Source organism: Histoplasma capsulatum, genomic scaffold, assembly GCF_000149585.1.
Source record: "Histoplasma capsulatum NAm1 scaffold_2 genomic scaffold, whole genome shotgun sequence".
In the NCBI taxonomy this organism is placed as follows: domain Eukaryota; kingdom Fungi; phylum Ascomycota; class Eurotiomycetes; order Onygenales; family Ajellomycetaceae; genus Histoplasma; species Histoplasma mississippiense.
Window position 1 is genome coordinate 1,939,539 of NW_001813981.1, and position 17,974 is coordinate 1,957,512.

Consider the following 17,974-nt stretch of genomic DNA (forward strand, 5'->3'; position numbering starts at 1 on the left):
GTAGATATGAGAGTCATCTTGTCAATTACCCCGCCGTTCAAGACAAACAGCGAGGTACACACGGGGTTACGGCTCTTTATTGGGGGACGGAATGGGAAGGGAAGGTAAGCGTAGACATACAGCTGCGAGAAGTACGGAAGTCCTCTGCGGCCAGATACCGCATTGCCTTTGGGTCGAGCTTCATTTTGGAGGGTGTGCCAACAGCTTTGAGAGATAGAGGGAAATGGGGATGGCTGGTCTTCGCAATTAACTTCTTTACCAAGTTCCCCCTTTGGTTAAAATCGTGCTTCAGGCTGGAGGGGTAAGGAAGCTAACCCCGAAACCCTATTTTTTTTTTTTTTTTTTTTTTTTTTTTGTTACTTTGACTATCAATAAATATACTCGATAAAAATAAAGAACAAACTTAAGCACACTGGTCGTGGAAATATTTACTCGAAGAAATTAAGTCCAAATAATTATCGAGGTCATGGCTGTGAGAAGTGCGTTCTTGGACAATATAATTTGTTTCCGGGATACAATATCCTCGATGTCCTAATAGGTTTGGTGGGGCAGTTAATCAATATATGATTCAAGCTCCCTCTAAAATCTACAAGATCTATGGGTCTACATGAGGAAGTTCTACTACCAAGAGCCGGCATGCATACGCATTTCTCACTTTCAACAAAATGGCCCCGGCGGTAGTAAGGACCAAGGATGAAGGAACAAACGAACAGTAATATGCCATTTAAAATCGTGGGGCCAAACCGGCTGTCTTCGTATAAAGGAGAAGGACCTCACTCCCTAATGATGAAAGAAAAGCACTACCCATTACACGCTATTCACAGAAATAGTGAAAGGGGAAGAATATACCTCCTTACGCTGGGCTTACCCATTCAGGGTTCTGTAGAGAGAGACAAATACCAAGTCAGCCATCCTGTGCATCACAAAAGCTAAGAGTTTGAGGGTTCTATCGATTTCATTACCTTCCGCAGAATCACGAGTCCCTCCAACGTACTGCTTAAGCTGATGTATTCTTCATCCTCCAGCTCCGCCCTCTCCCCATACGACAATAGCACGGGTGTGCTTTGCGTTTGCCACCCGGTGATGGTCTTGGGCTTTCCTGCCTGGCCAACCACGTCCACTGCCTGACCGACGCGGACATTCACAGTAAGCGGCTTGAGGTCTTCATCGAGCGTGACCAGGAATCGCGGGTACATGGCTGTGACAAGGAAGTAGAGGAGATAGTGCGAATCGGCGAGAATGAAATCTTTGGCGTCAATCATGGCCACAAGGACGGTAAGAAGACCGGCAGCAGCCACCCGCGACAGGACCTGACGATCGGTGTGGAAGGGGTTGACAGAAAGGCTGCCCTTGCCCATATGCAGGAGACCCTGGGCGATGCGGACCATGAAAAGCGAGTTCTGATCACGGTGGTAGTAGCTTGCTAATTGTCTGAGGAGCTGTGCGAGGCGTGCATTGTTCGTTCCGGCGCCAAGGAGACCCATGGCGAAAATGGAATTGATCGCGACATCGTTGTCATTGTCATGGCTGTAACGGGAGAGCGTATCGTAAACCTTCATTTGGGGGTTGCTGGGACTGACCAAACCCATGGCCAGGGGAACTGCTTTCCTGATGTTTGCGGCGCCATAGTGCATCAAATGACCAAATTGTCGCAAGACCATATCTTGTCCAATATCTTCGCCCATCGCGATGAGAGAGAGGCCAAGAACAGCATATGATTGTACCAACTCTTCTCCTTTCTTCTCTTCCTTGTCTTCTATGACGTCGTTACAGATGTGCAGCAACTCTTGGAGCTTCAACACAGTACCAGTACCGGCCCACGCGCACACCGAAGCAAGTACGGAAGTAGGTTTCGCCATGGGGTGGTCAATCGCCTTGAGGATATCCAAGATAACATCGACTTCTTCCTGTCGGCCAAAGTAAAGGAGTGCAAGACCAAGTGCCATAAATCGCGTCCATTTATCCTTCATCTGTCTTTGCCGCTCCTCATCCATCAGCGTGGTCGCAATAGCTTCACTGACCTGGTGGTTTGAAGAACCGACGAAGATCATTCCTAGCGAGACGGCCGCCATTGCAGATATCTGCATATCGAGAGCAACATCTTCAACAATGGGCAAAAGAAGTTCGAGCAACTCTTCTTTGCATGAGCCAGCATACGCTAGACCCAGACCCATTATTGCAGCCACTCTCACGTGCACACTCTCGGCCTCAGGGCCGATGGACTCACTGAGAAGAGCCATGGCAGGATCTGCATCAAGTCTAACACCAGAATTGAGGATACCGATACCAAGCAACCCTCCGGCCTTGATTTGCTCCTCCTCAATAAGCGTGAACTTGTCGATTTTATCCAAACCTTCTTCCACATCCCATTGTAGCAGCATTCCCATAGATGCAGCGGTGGATAGCATGCCGTCGTCTTTCGTCTTCCAGACCCAAGGGCCCTTATCGCCATCGACCAGCATGAGTTTATCATTCCCAAACCCAGCATTGGCGAAGGCATTGACGAAAGCACTTGCCAGGTTATGTCTTGCGGAATCCACATTAGTAAGTCCAGATCCTCGATTGCTTTCCAGATGTGTTTTGTAGATGTCTTCCGGCATTTTAGGACCCAAAATATTAAGCTCCTTCGCGAGAGCCTTAAAGTGGTTATGCAGTTGAATATTGTGCAGGCATTCGGATAACTCTTGGCCTCCTTCCTCCTCCTCATCAGGTGTCAATTCAAGCCATATCTGTTGTCTCGCAATAAGGAATGCCATTTGTCTCTTGATGGCCTGGTCGTTCGTTGAATCGAAATCTTTCTTGATAAGATCAATATCGTTCAGCCGAATGGCAATAACAATAGCTTGGGTGAGCTTGTTATAAGTCATATAAATGTCATGCGCTGTCCGCAGGAATTGGTGGTTTTCGGGGTATGTGAGAAGGTTAACCATGCTGACCATATACAGGCAGACTCTCGAGTACGTATTCTCGTCGAGAAACTGTGGTATTTCCTCAATCATCTCTAGTTCACTCAAGAGGTCCACTGCATCTGCTTCGGCGTTGTGGGCTAGGAAGTAAGGGACGAGCGATAGAGAAAGATCAACCAAATCCTGCACATCCTTATCATCCGTCACCCTAACCTGGTATTCCTGCCCAATCTCCAGAGCAAGGTGCCGGATGTACTCGTGGCCCCATGAACCTAGATCGTCTGATTTGGCAAGGAGACGATATTTGAGTGTCTCCAACTTCTCTTCGTCTCCATATGTCATGCCAAGCACTGATAACATGTCGGCAAGTGAATCCTGTATACGCATACAGTGGTTAGTCCGTAAAGAAAAAAGTTCGCCCAAACAAAACAAAATAACCACTCCAGGAAAATATCCCGTACCTTATCATCACCCGCGTGCCATTGTTCGTATAGCGCAGCAAGCTCGTCATAATGGGGTCTAAGGAATTTAAGAGGTTTCGGCACAGCGGTCATGGAAGAGGTGGACGTCTTGATGAAGTTCTTAATCGCTTCCAGAGCAGGCTTATAAAGAGACGTATCAGGTTCCTAGATAGAATTTTGGCAAAGGCGTATGCCGCGTTAAAGAAAAAGAACCATAGCTTTTAGAACCCAGAGCGCCTCTTCGACCAACGAAATGCAACTAACCTGTAACCGCTCAACAAGCATCTCAAGTTCACTTTTCAGTTGTTGATCCTCTTCACTGAGCTCTTCTGCAAAAAGGTTTCAATCACACGATTGTGTCAACTTCCAACACGAAAGAATCAAAACAAAAAGAGACAAGAAAACATGCGGCCATTTCCAACCCACGAGCCCCGGCCGGGACAAACATAAGATAGAGTTGGTGCTTTGTTGTTCTGCGTTCCATACCTTCCTTGGGTCCCTCCTCCTTCTTCCCATTCGCAAGGGGTTTGCCATCCTTAGCATCCTTCTTCTCCCCATTTAGTTCCCTGATATCGTCCACCTTTCCTTTGCCCTTGTCCGCCGCATTGGGCCGCTGATCCTTCGCCATGGCGGGTCTGGTTGGTCAAAGGAAAGAAGAATACGCGTTCAGGTAATCCGGTGGATGGGATGGGGCAGTTTAGAAGTGTCGATAAGGATAAGGCTATGATATGATTTGGGAGGTGGATGAGAAGGTGTGGGGAGTGCCCTGGTGATTGATTGCTCAAGAGCTTTGGAGGGTTTGTAGGATGTTTGACCGAGAGAGCTCCAGCCTGCAACCAGTGACACTGCGCTAGTTAGATAGATCACATGACATTCATAATTTTTCCCTAGTGAGAGCGCGGTGCAACTTGTAACTACTGGTGGTATGTTACAACTCGCAGGCTTATTTAAAATCAGAGTGTCCAGTGTTAGATTCCGTTAATGGGGGAATTGTACGTTAAATATGCAGGAGTCAGAAGCAACTATCCTAATGATATTCAGCAAGCACTCCTGATGTATGTACAACTTTAGATTGACCGTAGAAGGTAGAGAGGGATATTTTAGAACCCAACAGAAAAAGCTATTGGAATAATGCTTAACAACTTGATGAAAAGACCAAACGCTTGTCAAAGAAGAAAAACGGTATACAATCTAGTACTTTTTCCCAAGAATAACTCCAGAAAGATTACCATGTTACTAATAATAATGGACGAGGCCCGCCGACCAAGGACATAAAAAGTGTTAAAAAAAAAAGAAAAGAAAAGAAAAGAGAACCGCTGAGAATAACAAATAAAGACGATGTGACAATCGACTATGTAATTACAACGCAACCCCCTCCTCAACCTCTGAACAGAATAGATCATCCGCCTTCAAATCCTCAACCGCCACCTGCTGTTGAACCTGGGCTCCACATCCACCGACCTTCTCCCGAAATTCCTTCAAATAAGCCTGTGTCCTCTCAACAAGGTCAGGGGACGTCGGATATTTCTGTGAATACGGCAAAACGTGTTTGGGAGATAGCTCATCCGGTAGTCCTGCGGGGAATTGCTGCAGGAGACTCGATATGGTCGAGGACTCGGCCAAGGGTAGCTCGACGGAACCTAGCTCGACCTCCTGTGGTATATCCAGCGATGAAGACGAGCCGCTGGAAGAGGATCTATTGGGATCGGCAATATGTTGTTGACTGTTTGAATTTTGGGGGTTTTCAGAGATGAGTTCTGGCGATTGCGAGATCAAGGTGTGCTCTTCTGGTAAGCGGTAGAGTTCGTTGTGGATAGTTGATAGTACGGCGTGGCTGCTTTTGACGGCGGGGAAAGAGGGATAGAGGAGATAATAGCCCCGGCAGCGGGTTAGTTCAAGCATATATTCCATCCAAGATGGGAACTTCTTCGAGACGGGATTAGTGTGCATCTTTAAACCTGCTCTGCGGGCGCTGGAAAGTCGACTCGAAAGGAATGACTGGAATTCAATCCATTTGTCCCCAAAGTATAGAGCCGCATTGCTATTGGGAGCCTGCCAGAGAAATACTGGGATGTGCTTGTCAGTGCCTTGGATGGCGACAGGGGAGCCGGATCTGGTTGGTGGAGTAAATGGTTCGCTATCAATAGTAGGGGTAGACGATGGAAGTTCGAGGGATATTCCTAGCAATCGGTGCAAAGATTCCTTGGCAGAACGAGAGTATTTATGTTGAAGAATGGCATATTTGAGATAATGGTAATAGGATGGCGCAAGTTCCGTCTGAGGAGAAAGGATGAGGACGTGTGAGTAGGCCGGGTTTTTAGGGTAGAGTGAGTCGACTGTTCGAAGGGTTGCTTCTTCAGAAGTTATGTTCCCATGTTGTATTCGGCGTCGGAGTGTGAAATGGTTATGCACGCTCCTCGGTGGCCAATGGAAGGATTTCAAATATTCAAGCAGTGGAGGATCAACATTATGCGGCAACTCGATGGTTAGCCCCAGGGTATCACCGAAGTAATCTGCCCTTTGGAGAGAACGAAGCAATCGAGTTAGGGAGCCCGAGGAGGCTGGGGGTGCCTGCACCAGGATTTGCACATCGACCTTGTCCCAAGCTGAATGAAGGTAAATATCATCTTTTCACGCCCTCGGGGTTCGTAGGGATTCTAGGAATGTATTCAAAAATTGACATCCTACGTACCTCCAAGTGAGTGGGAGTCCAGTTTTGACAACCATATGAAATCGCCCCCACGAGCCGGAAGGCTGATATGAGGCACTCCGATCCGGCCAGCTGTTGCTTTGGCAGCGGTCCAATGAAATGTTTCATCAATGTCATGGCTGTGGGTAATTACGACTTTGGGACGAAAAGTATTGGCAATGCGGGAGAGCCCCGTGATTACACTTGATTCCATACGGGCATCGGTAGACGTAGAGGCATGGTCGGGACGTGCATCTTGCCAGAAAAAAAAATAATTAGTAACACATTCTTCCAAATACGTGCCATTGTTCGTATGATCGCAAAACCCACCATGCCAAAACAGCGGACACCACTCCTCATCCACACCATTAACCCATTTGTATTCCTTTCACCCGATACGCTGCTCCTCCCCATCACTGCAAAATGCACGCTGTTCCGCTCCTCCTTAGCTATCTCACAGGCTAAAGGGAGAAGGTAGGAAAGAGCTTGCAAGTTCGCCGCGGCGAAAAGCACTGCGTTATTATACCAGCTATAATGGAGTGCCTGGTTCGAGTGCAGCGATTGGGTAAGGAAGGGGAACTTTATCGGCCCATTATATTCATACGAATCATTGGTGGGAATTTCATCCGTAGCAGGCGGGGCCTTAGGAGGTGGTTCAGAGGAAACGGAGCCGCCATTTTCTGCTCGTTGTCCGGGCTCGCCAGGCCCGGGAGGGTCGTTATTATTGAGTGGCGCGTCGAATGGCTTCGTTGCGGGGGTTAGCTCGGAAGGAGGGACGGCTTTGAAGAGAATATAGACGATACATATGCCGATCAGGGTGAGGAGCACACGTCTCCTTCGGGGCATTTTCCATGACGATGTGGTCGATCTTGGTTTGAAGTGTGCGGATGTTCGAGGTCCGTGGTCGTCGAACTTTTTGCCCAGCTCCTCATCACCGAGATAGCCCCATCTCGGCAAAGTCATGGTACGCGCTGTACCAGACCAGGAACAAGCCAAGTTTATCTTCTGGAACCCAGACAAGCAGACGGACAAACAACGGGAGCAAACCCCTCAACGATGGCAACTACAATTGAATGAGTTGATCAAAGATATCCCGGATATCACTAAATGGGCTGAGTTGAGAAGGGCTCACGGCTTTAGTACCATCGAGGAAAACCATGCGGCGATTGATCTACTCCTCGGAAAATCCAACAGCGTGAAAGTGAAGAGAGTAGATACACCATCGCCCGTCCCTAATTGTTCGCGATTTCCCACATGGGCGGCGAAGTCATATACGTACGCTGTTCAAACAGGGTGCTTGGACGTGAAGTCAAAGCTTGGTCTGAGGACGGCGCGCTTTCGCCAGTTTATTGTCGTCTTAAATTGTGAAATAATGCTCAAGATGGGGGTATCGGTTGACATCGTCGATTCTATAATGCAACAAAGCATTAGTCCTACTAAGCATAGAAACCTGCAAGTGTATCGCCAGGGGATCCGCTGGGTGAACACATGCATTAGGATTCTTTCTGAAAATGGATGGGGCAGTCGAGCGGAGGAGGTTTTCTTTCTAAGTGCGTTTCCGTCTGGATCGGTTGTGGATCCTGGAAACTACCGCTAACCTGTCACAGACGACCGAGAAATAAGCTACTACGGGCGCATTTCCTCAGTTAAGGCGAGCGTTGAGCACTTCACTGAGCGAAAGAAAATAACAGGGACAGCTCCGGAGGAAGTACCCGGGTGGATACCGATCTCTATTCCGTGTATCATCAAACGCCTGGGTGACCAATCCATTTCGTGAGTCCGTCTGTTAATCTGCAGTTGACGAGTGCTAATATGCTTCCAGGCTACGCGACATCTGCGACATTCTACAGTATAACTACGAAACGGTGGGCAAGACGTACCGCCAGTTTTACATGCTGGAGGACGAAAATATGGCCTACGATCCGATGCTCTACGATGGTTCAGGTTGTGATCCACTCTTCGATCCACTCTTCAATCCTCTCTTCAGCACGCAGTGATCTGTATAGCATTAAGTATATTAGGAACCGCCGTCCTGGCGGTATGATATGTAACAATCAAGAGAATAAGAACTGATATCCATGCTTGGTTCAAGTTTCTTCAAAGCAAGAAGTTTCTCAAGAAGATAAATACTAGCGGATGTGATTTCCTTCTCGACGGGATACCCGCATCCAGACACCAACCCCTCCCCCGGTTTGCGGATACTCTATCATTAGTTCAGCGGACATAATTAATATTTCATTTGATTGCAGACAGATCGGTGTAGCTTCGGTGCGATCTATATTGCCCCTCGTCATTTTGTGGGAACCTTCCACAATGCGAAACAGACCATTGCCATCGTTGAGCCCTTCAGCGGTTGCCGGGCAGTATATGTAGGCTGTACTGGGACGGCCGGCGGTGTAACGCCGCAACTTGGTTTCGTTTCTTGCCCAGAATATAACTTTTAGCATGGCTTTATCTGCTTCGCAAAAAGAGCAGCCGAGGACATCTTGGAAGAAAGGGTTCAATTCGGGATCAGAAGGGTCGGAAAACTGATAAGGGTCAGCTTCGAATTATCATTTCCGATATTGTCAACACTTACATCGATCCCATAATTCAGCAATGCTTCACTGGCCTCTCCTCCGTCGATTGGAACGCCAGGCAGCGCCAGTGTGCTCCTCCGCAGGTCCTGGAACCTCTCCTTTCCGATTTCATTCTCTAATGCTTCGAATAGCTTTTTTGGTGGGAACTCGTTGTCTTCCTGCAGTTTGCTTTTTTTTCGCTGGATGATGATATATCCTCGATCCTGGGCCATGGCTGTAATGATCGCCTTTTCTGTTTTCTTTCGTTTTGTACCGTTGGGACTCTCATTCTCTATTTTGCGCTTTTGCATCGCCATTTTACCCCTCACTTTTGCGTCTGTGGCCTAATTACTAGCTGTAGCTCAGAGTCTTCGGATTAATAGTTTTTCCAAGGCCAGTCGCTGAAATCAAAGTTTCTGCATCTCTGTTGGGATACCAGCCGAATTATATAGTGTCTTTCTTGAACCGCCCATGTTGCAATAATATTCCTCTTTGTAGGCGCTGGATATGAAAGTCAGGTGTGCTTATACGGAAGGAAAGAGAATTTTTCCGCACTTTTTTCAGAAGGCGGTATCCGTCCAGCACATTCAATCTCAATATTCGTATGCTTCCATCAGACGTTTTCCCGGGAAACTTGGACATACCATTTCACTTGCATACAGCGGAGTATGGCATGTTTGTACGAGCCTCCGCGTTTTTGTTATTATTGCATGATGGGACTACGTTTACGAAAGGGTAGATATCTGTGGGTTTACAGGAGAAGGCATGCGTTCAGATTTATTGCTCAGAACTGAAACAAACTGGAGGATCCAATCATGTCACTTCATCATTAGTAAATTCAACATTCATTTAAGAAAGAAGATAGACCTCCACAGCAACTTACAAGTGGAAAGTAGCAGTTTCAGCACTTTTCAAAGAGAGGATCTATATCACCTCTTGAATCATCAAGGAATAAAGGATCATATGGTGAAGGAATAGAGTCAGGGCGTGGCTTCTGCTCACGCTCACTGGAACAAAATCGGGATTTCTCGGCAGTGGACAGCTGGTGTTTCTCCTCTTTGGGCTGTTGCTCTAGGTGATTCGGTTCGGTACTCCTGTCTACCCGACTAAATGATGGTTAGCATGGAAAATACAATGAGTCATTTTATAGACATACTCTTCCGGAGCGTCCTTGTCACTCCCAGGGCCAGTAAAAGCTCGTCCCTTGCTCCCATCTTCGGCCGTTCGACGAGTAGGGGTATTGGGAGGTGGTTTGGAAGGTCTGACAACGCTCAGCAAGGAAAATATATGAGAGAATTCTATAGGCATACTCTTCTGAAACCTTTTTGTCATTCCTTGAGCTAATAGGAACTGGTCCTTTGTTCCCATTATCGACCATCCCATGGGTAGGGGAGTTTGGACGTGTTTTGGCATCTCTGGTGATATCGGCGCTGTTGGTGATTGTAGGTATGGACATCGTTATGGACAAAGACAGGGTGGCGAAGTGTGAAGACTTTCGGAGACGGAAATTGAGCGTTGGATTTGAAGGCTTGCTTGAATGTTCGAACACAGCCCGTTCATGCCTCAGGAGTCTGAGGAAATTGCCCCCTTTTATGCCATAGTGCTAGGTGCCGTGTCTATACCATCGATCGCTTCCTTATATGCCATTCTGACAATCCCGGCACATACATTGCGTCCTGCACATTGCGTCCTGCGCCATAAATATCCGCAGTTGATCTTGTATTGCTAAGTTAGTTGTCCATGAACCCCACTGCAGCTGGAACAATCGATTATGGACAGTTGTTGCTTGAGACAATCGAAGGGCAAAATTGTAGCTTGCAGTAGTATCATTATTGGGTAGTCAATGTGGTTGGCGATCTGCTGCTCGATGCTACCGCGCATTCGCTTATTGGCTTTTGCTCCAGCAGTTCGATACTGACTGAAAATACGCCAGTACATTCTGTTAGGCCACTGGGGCAAAAGAGCTCGATCACCACCAGCGCCATGCTGGGACGAACCAATCTAAACCCCCAACAATACTAGCATGTCGACAGCTGAGGCATATATGTGCGGTACGCTAGTCCGCAATAGAAAGCCTAGGGCCAACAAATCATCACAGAAGTCGCGTGGGTGTTAACTTGATCGTGGTGCCAACTTCGGCCGGAAAAACAGCTCCGCGTAGTTCCAACAGTACATGCACTAGACATACACCCTCTGTAATATTGATTTTTCATATATCTCAAGGCTCTAACCCTTTGTAACTCTGATAGTCCCATCTAATCTACACCTCTACGCTAAGTGTTGAGAATGGTTTCCATAAAAGTGGGTCAAAAGTTGGCACTTCAACTGTCACGCGAAGTCGCGTCACTCCGCCTCCAGGCTTTTGATTTCCGGGTGATACAGGCTGCAAGGATTAGAAACTGTTTGTATTTTGAATAGATGAGTGTTAGGCTGGATGAAAATATTTTCCTTGTACTTCGGACCAATATTTTTCCAGCGGTTGCAGTTAGCGTACATTAATCCTAAACGGGAATAGCCGAACTTCCGCAAAATACAATTTCAATCCTCTATTTTGTTCGCGCTTCATTCCGTCGCGAAATAATTACGCTGTAGGATTCATCTTCGCCTGGTTCCTTGCTCGGCAGCTCTATCCGTTCCCACATTCGCGTTGTGCATCAAAGCCAAGCCGGATCAACCCTTTGACCATAATCCTCCCTTTGATTATATATATCAGCATCTTTTCCTAGCGAGTTATATTCTCTCGCAGAGTATCATAGATCATAACTTCCTAACAATTCTGCATTTTTGTTTCCCTGTTTGCTTCCCATCACATAATATTAGCATACCAACCTAATTTTTTTCCCCTTACCAGCTCCTAGTTAATCTCACACCAACTCAACAGTCTTTTATACCGTCAAAATGGCGGGACTTTCACAAGAAGATCGCATCATTATCAAGAACCATCCTCTAACCAACTTAGTTGACCGTTTACGAGACGCGCTTCAGGAAGCTGAAAGAATATATGAGTCGCGTCTAATTTCCTACAATGGCGCTGTTGATAGCCTTGACCCACTCTATCGAAATGTGATTTCCGAACTCGTCTATACTTTGCAGGGAGAGGGTGCAGCCTACAGCCTTCCGTCGCGGCTAAATGATGGGGACGTGGCGTCTGATCTTGCACAATTATTCGAGCGCCTCCGAAAGGCAAAAGGAAATTTCAGGTACGACGACTACCATCCGCTGGTGCACCTGGGTTATTCAAAAGGCCTCCCACTGAATCCCAGAATGCCCGAACCCTGGAACTTCGATGTCTGGAAAGCTGTATTTACCCTCATTGACACCCTCCCTCGACGAACAACTCCTCCGGCGAGCGTCCCCCCATCCTTTGACGGCACCCCAGTCAAATCCACCTCGTCATCGCAGAAAGGTTCCGAGCAGACGCTTGAGTTGGTGAATCCAAGAATCTTCGAGGAGATACATGGCTGCACATTTCGAAACGTCGAGGGCTTCTTTGAGAAATATTTTGAGGAGAAGAACTGGAGCCGCAAAGCAGATGCCATCTGTCGACGCGTGCTGGCCCCAACCAGCGACGGTAATTGGGCCCAGTTTCCCAATCCTCCTACACAGAACAATGTCCTCACCTGGTGGTTTCGTCTTCAAGAAGACCTTCTCTCGGAATCACGCGGCACCTACTACACCACGGCGAGCAAAGCGGATCTTACTGGTTCGAAGGCGGAACGGCAAGTCGACCTTCTCTTGCGAGCTAGGGGTGGGACCCCCTCGCGAAACAAACACGACTGGAGAGACATCCTGGTAGTTGGCGAGCTCAAAAAATCCACGGAGGAGATCAAGACCAAGGACACTCTGCTTCAGATGAGCCGCTACGTGCGCGAGGTCTTTACCGCCCAGCCCACCCGGCGGTTCATCCACGCGTTCGCCGTCTGCGGGACCAAGATGGAGGCGTGGGTGTTCGACCGTTCGGGTCCCTATAGCTCCGGCGTCATCGACGTCTACGAGGACTCAAGACGGTTCTTTCAGGTGCTTGTTGGCTACACCATGATGAGTGATGAGGAACTAGGACTGGATAGTTTTATTGCTAGGGATGAAGACGGCAACAAATCAATAACCGTCAAAGGGCCTGGAACCCTAGACGAAAAAGTGCTGCGGCTGGGTGAAATACTTTCCTTTCAACATGCCATCGTGTGTCGCGGGACCACGTGTTTTCTCACAAACGATGGACAAGGCGTAGCTAAATTCTCGTGGGTGTCGGACAAGCGGCGGCCGGAGGTGGAACTCCTCGAGCTAGCATGTCAAAAGAATGTCCAAGGAGTCGCAAGGATCATCGGTCACTGTACCATCACCAGCATCGCTGACATGCGCTGCGGCCTGACGTTCGACAAGCGCCACCACTTCAAAAGCGCACCCCCCAGCGCAGCCTCCTCGTTTCATCAATCTCAGCCGCTCATCGAGCCGCGCCGCTTAGATATCCGTCGAAAGTCATCTTCCAGGAAACGCAGATCCCCGGATAAGGGGATACAGGCGTCCAAACGATCACGTTCCACCAATCAGCCATCCAGGGACACCCAGGAGGAAAATGAACTAGCTTTCTCCATTCAGTCAGCGCACAAACCGAGTCTCTTCGACAAGAATGGTGAGGAACTCTACGACAACCGTGTCCTCCGGTGTCTCGTGATCTCGCCCGCTGGCCGGCCGATCTATGACTACAGATCACCGTTGGAGCTTCTCACGGCGCTGCGCGATGCAATAAAGGCGCACCAGTCTCTTTACCTGGATGGGAACATCCTTCATCGGGATATTTCGGAGAACAATATAATAATAACCGATCCAGGCAAGGCGGACGGTCACTCGGGCATGCTAATCGATTTGGATCTTGCCAAAGAGGTTGGGAGCGGGAGAAGTGGCGCGCGGCACCAGACTGGCACGATGGAATTCATGGCGATTGAGGTGCTGCTTAATATCGACCATACCTATCGGCATGATCTCGAGTCGTTCTTCTACGTGCTTATCTGGCAATGTGCCCGTCATGGTTGGAACAAGTTAAAGCAGTTGCGAGCGTTGTATCGCTTGCATGGCTGGTTGGGAAATAGTATGTTAGAAATATGGTGCGCCGGAAGTCATGAGACAATCACAAATACCAAACAAGGCAACATCGGAGCCGGTGGATTTGAGCGCATCTTAACAGTTGAAGTTTCTCCACCGAACAACAGTTTACTGACAAAATGGTACACCGATACTTACAGGGAGATCGCAAGAATTAAGCGAAGCGACATGGGTGCAGATGGGTTTGAGGATATTTTATCTGAGTTTCCGCCAATATTTGAGTGTGCCAAACCTCTCTGCAGAGCTATACGAGACATTCTTTTCCCGTATGGAGGCAGAGGAATTATCGTTGGTACCCCGCAAGACCCAAAACGTTTATACAATCCCATTATCAAAGCGTACGACGATGCGATATCTTTGATTGGATGCCAAAGTGATTAGATAACAATTCCAACCCTGTCATCAATAGCCGAACACTATTTTTTCACATATACATATATAGATCGGGAGCCTATCGGGCGTCGTCCAAAACATCTAAACAGGCATAAAAGAGCAACCGTTTTTAGCTTCAGCCCACTCCACACCTACAAAGGAGCTCTTTTCAACACGAGGCGTAGCTTGCAAGGAATTGCCCTAGGAACGTGAATATTGCTTATGGAGCACAGTCTAAGAAGCTGCGGACGGTAAGGTGGATCATACTTTTACAGTATATTGACATCCATGGTGGAAGATTGGATTGAAAAACTTAGACTTCGGTCGACGAAACGGGATATATAGCATCGGGACAGGTTATTCATTGACAGGGCTAAATTTCACAGGTTTGGAATGGATGGCACATGATTTGGACCACGTAAAAAGGGGTGCAGTGTTTCCGCCTTAACCATGTCTCCTTGTAGCTCCACTCATTGTACTCATTCTCGACGTACCTTGCCGAACGGTCAGCAATAAAGCCCACTGGATATGGAAATATTGCTTACCGGCACTCAAATGTTACGTGCTACATCCCGATTTTCTTTCGCAGAGGCCCGTAGATCGGCATCATATTGTTCTTTACTCCCTCTTTCTATCGTCTCGAGTATCGCGGACATTCGTTTAAATATTTCAATCATTTCGAGCGCCCGGCTATGGATCTCCATGATTTCATCTTGCGGAGACGTATTGTTGCCGCGCTTGGTGTTCGAGGAGGAGGTTGCTGACGGTCTTCGCATGTCATAGTTCGCATTCGGCATTGCGGCAAATGCCCCCTGTTACAAGCCAGACGGCTTTCTAGATAGCTACAGGGTTCTGTTGAGACGTGAATTTCCAGTGGACATGCAGAGTATGGTTTATTACGGTTTAAGAATATGAATATACATATCCAGAACCTCGCCATTGGTCAACAGTACGACGAGCATGCGCCCGCAGTTGCAGGCGCACACCTCCCATGTCATATCCCAGCGTACAGCCGCATTCCTCGTAATCTCGCTACGCCACAGGTGGGGGTGTCGGATGAAGGCAATCTCAAACTCCGCCGTCGTGAGGGATTTTTGCCATTGGTCGATGGCATGATGCGCATGCGCCGAATGGCAGTTCGAACGGAAGAAGGAGGGTGAAGGAGGAGGGTGAAGGCAATGCAATGCAAATGAATCACAGCAGTAACAGAGCGAGGGAGCGCAGTTTGAGATGTCTAGGAACAAAGGAACAGCACAAGGTGAGTGAGGAAATGAAGAATTCAAGCACGACGCACGTAGTTGTAATCCTCCAGACTCACATGGCTTGCTGAGAAGACAGAACAGAGCGGAAGGCGCAGATCTGAGAGATTTGAAAAGGGCAGAGGGATTATTTTTCTCTGATGAGGAAAATGTGACAGTGAAACAGTTCAGCAATGGAGATCAGCAGATTATTTCCTGCCAGGACAGCGGGCTGAGAAGGTGGGAAGGGGTAAGTGGGAAGGGGAAAGGAGAAAGCGGGATGAGAAGGGTTTATATAGATATTCCAGCACAGGGCGGCGAGGTCAGGGCGCGCCAAACCCGAAGGGGTGACGGCAGGGCCGTGTGGGCCAATGGGCGGCGTCCGCGACGGCAGGCCAGGCCCGTTCGGGGATGCCCAGAAGGCGAGGGCCGCATGCGGCCGCGTACTCACCGTCCGATTGTTTAATTGATTATAATGCAGATTCAATAAAGAATAAACAAAGCTTTATACTAACTTTATTTGATTCAGAAAAGCAGTAATAAATGAATAAATTGATGAAGAAAAAAATAATGAAAATCATAACAGAAATTGTGGCAGAAATTGTAGTAGAAAAATGATAGAAAAGTGGCAGAAATCACAATTCCTTCTTTATATTTACAATATTAGTGAAATAAAAAATATATATGATGATTTCTTTGATAAATTACAAATATGGCAGTATTTACATTGAAAAACATGGTTATAAAACATCACCACTTTTTGTATGAGGAGGTTAGATAAATCTATTGATTTTATTGATTGATAAATTACATCTGATAATATATACTATCAAATACATTGATAAAATACATATATTACCGCAATGAAAGTGGGAGGATGTTTAAAAGATCAATATTGCTGTGAAAACTATCTATACTATCTATTTGATTGCTTAATAATTAAGTCTAACTAGCTAGCTTACTTCATTATTATTATAATTCTCAGTAAAATATTCATTATACTGCATTCACATCTATGTAATGATATTATCTCACTTTTTCATCATTTCATCATTATTTTTTTGTTGAATTCTTACAATTTCTCTTGTTTTCTTCTCATTAATAGAATTCTCATCATCTTCAGCAATCTTATTCATTTTCTTATACTAATTCATAAAGTTATTAACTGCTATCAATATAAAAATCAAATGAATCTAAATAATTATAAAGAATCCATCTTGAGCTTGATTATATATTTGAAACTGTCATTTAAACTGTAAGGCGAAGCCGTACGAAGAAGCTCTTGGGCATGCTATTCTTATTCTTTGTCGTCGTAACTCTAAGATATGCTGTGCAAGCGGAAACAAGCAGGAGGTGAAGCCCTGTGCGTAGTCATGTGACTACGCGTATGATGGAGCGAAGGCGTGGCACTGCGTGTGGCAGGGCGTAGCATAAACACTTCAAACACTTGCTTGATTACATCTCACAAACTGATATAATGAAGATTATACAACTCTGAAACATTGACAGATTGAAAATTCGTTTTTTTTCATTTTTTTAGATGATATTAAACTTCTGAATATGAAATCAACATCAAATTAGATCTTTGTGAGTAGTCAGCATCTGTTAAAAAGTGGCAGAATTCATTAAATAATGTCATTTCAAATTAATTTTTTTTTATATCTGCACAATAACCCAGCTATCATAAGAAGATCCTTTCATTCTAAGATAGATATATAAAAAGTTTATATCATGATCACAGATAGTTAGAACATTTTGAAATATTCAATCTTTTCAGTTTTACCATACAAATTGCTGATTTAATGAAATAGAAATAGATAAATGAATGTCATTCAAAGCTTCAATACACTTTTTAAAAAACAGTCAATAATATGGATTTAAACTGAGAGCTTTCTTGCTATATTCCATTAGAGATTCAGGCAATTTGATATAATACTCATAAAATACACAGAGTGATTTCAAAACCTCATGAAACACTCTATAAAAATCATTATTATAACATTTTTAATAAGTCTATTTATTTATTATTTTTACTATATTTATTTGAATATTGTGTTTAATGAATGATGAAACATCTCTGCAGTGTTCTGATAGCTCATATTTTGAATTGTAATATGCAAGAATATAAAAAGCTTCTGCTTGATTTTTATGATATGTAATGCTTCAGATTCACAGATATTGATATTCATTCTCAGTCAATCAATCAGTGCAATGAATGTATTAACGCTTATCTATGTCATATTCTTTATACACAGTGGGTGGGAATCGGGATTCAACAACTATATGGTAAATTGCAAATCATGGAATGAATCAGAATACATAAATTGTATATTTGATGAGATAATTGAGATGCTCTGATAGATCACTTCTGCAGCTGCAAGCTTAATTAATTGCTGTCTATAATATAAATATGTGGAAGGTGTAAAGCTTGCTTGATTGAAGGATTGCTAGCTACGTGGCAAGTTATATGGTGGAAGGATTACTAAGCCAGGGCAGTTGACCTGACAAAATACTGTTGTACTGCTTTCTGAGTTGCATTATCTCTATTGCTTACCATGATTCTTGATTTTTATGCTATTGTTGAGTGTCGGGCCGGCGTATAGCCACTGTGGCATTCCGCCTCTATTCTTACCGTCCACTCTGCTCCTTT

The 17,974-nt window shown here is 46.0% G+C and overlaps 5 protein-coding genes across 5 annotated transcripts; 2 read left to right on the top strand and 3 right to left on the bottom strand.

The window, feature by feature from the left end:
• Positions 1-288: 288 nt before the first annotated feature.
• Positions 289-3,995, bottom strand: HCAG_02666 (26S proteasome regulatory subunit rpn-1; the record flags this gene model as incomplete). Its single annotated transcript, XM_001542445.1, has 6 exons — positions 289-324; positions 869-880; positions 963-3,281; positions 3,368-3,532; positions 3,632-3,696; positions 3,854-3,995. 6 exons carry the CDS (start codon positions 3,993-3,995, stop codon positions 289-291), a joined length of 2,739 nt encoding a protein of 912 aa, XP_001542495.1.
• A 731-nt stretch (positions 3,996-4,726) lies between these two features.
• On the bottom strand, positions 4,727-7,019 carry HCAG_02667 (conserved hypothetical protein; the record flags this gene model as incomplete). Its single annotated transcript, XM_001542446.1, has 3 exons — positions 4,727-5,973; positions 6,060-6,311; positions 6,515-7,019. The coding sequence occupies 3 exons, from the start codon at positions 7,017-7,019 to the stop codon at positions 4,727-4,729; spliced, it is 2,004 nt and encodes a 667-aa protein (XP_001542496.1).
• A 418-nt stretch (positions 7,020-7,437) lies between these two features.
• HCAG_02668 (predicted protein) lies at positions 7,438-8,053 on the top strand (the record flags this gene model as incomplete). The annotated part of the gene is made up of 4 exons (XM_001542447.1): positions 7,438-7,606; positions 7,664-7,829; positions 7,907-7,932; positions 8,001-8,053. The coding sequence occupies 4 exons, from the start codon at positions 7,438-7,440 to the stop codon at positions 8,051-8,053; spliced, it is 414 nt and encodes a 137-aa protein (XP_001542497.1).
• A 132-nt stretch (positions 8,054-8,185) lies between these two features.
• HCAG_02669 (predicted protein) lies at positions 8,186-10,070 on the bottom strand (the record flags this gene model as incomplete). Its single annotated transcript, XM_001542448.1, has 6 exons — positions 8,186-8,584; positions 8,635-8,958; positions 9,370-9,404; positions 9,548-9,720; positions 9,771-9,875; positions 9,925-10,070. The coding sequence occupies 6 exons, from the start codon at positions 10,068-10,070 to the stop codon at positions 8,186-8,188; spliced, it is 1,182 nt and encodes a 393-aa protein (XP_001542498.1).
• Positions 10,071-11,512: 1,442 nt separating this feature from the next.
• On the top strand, positions 11,513-14,095 carry HCAG_02670 (predicted protein; the record flags this gene model as incomplete). The annotated part of the gene is made up of 2 exons (XM_001542449.1): positions 11,513-13,640; positions 13,710-14,095. 2 exons carry the CDS (start codon positions 11,513-11,515, stop codon positions 14,093-14,095), a joined length of 2,514 nt encoding a protein of 837 aa, XP_001542499.1.
• Positions 14,096-17,974: the final 3,879 nt, after the last annotated feature.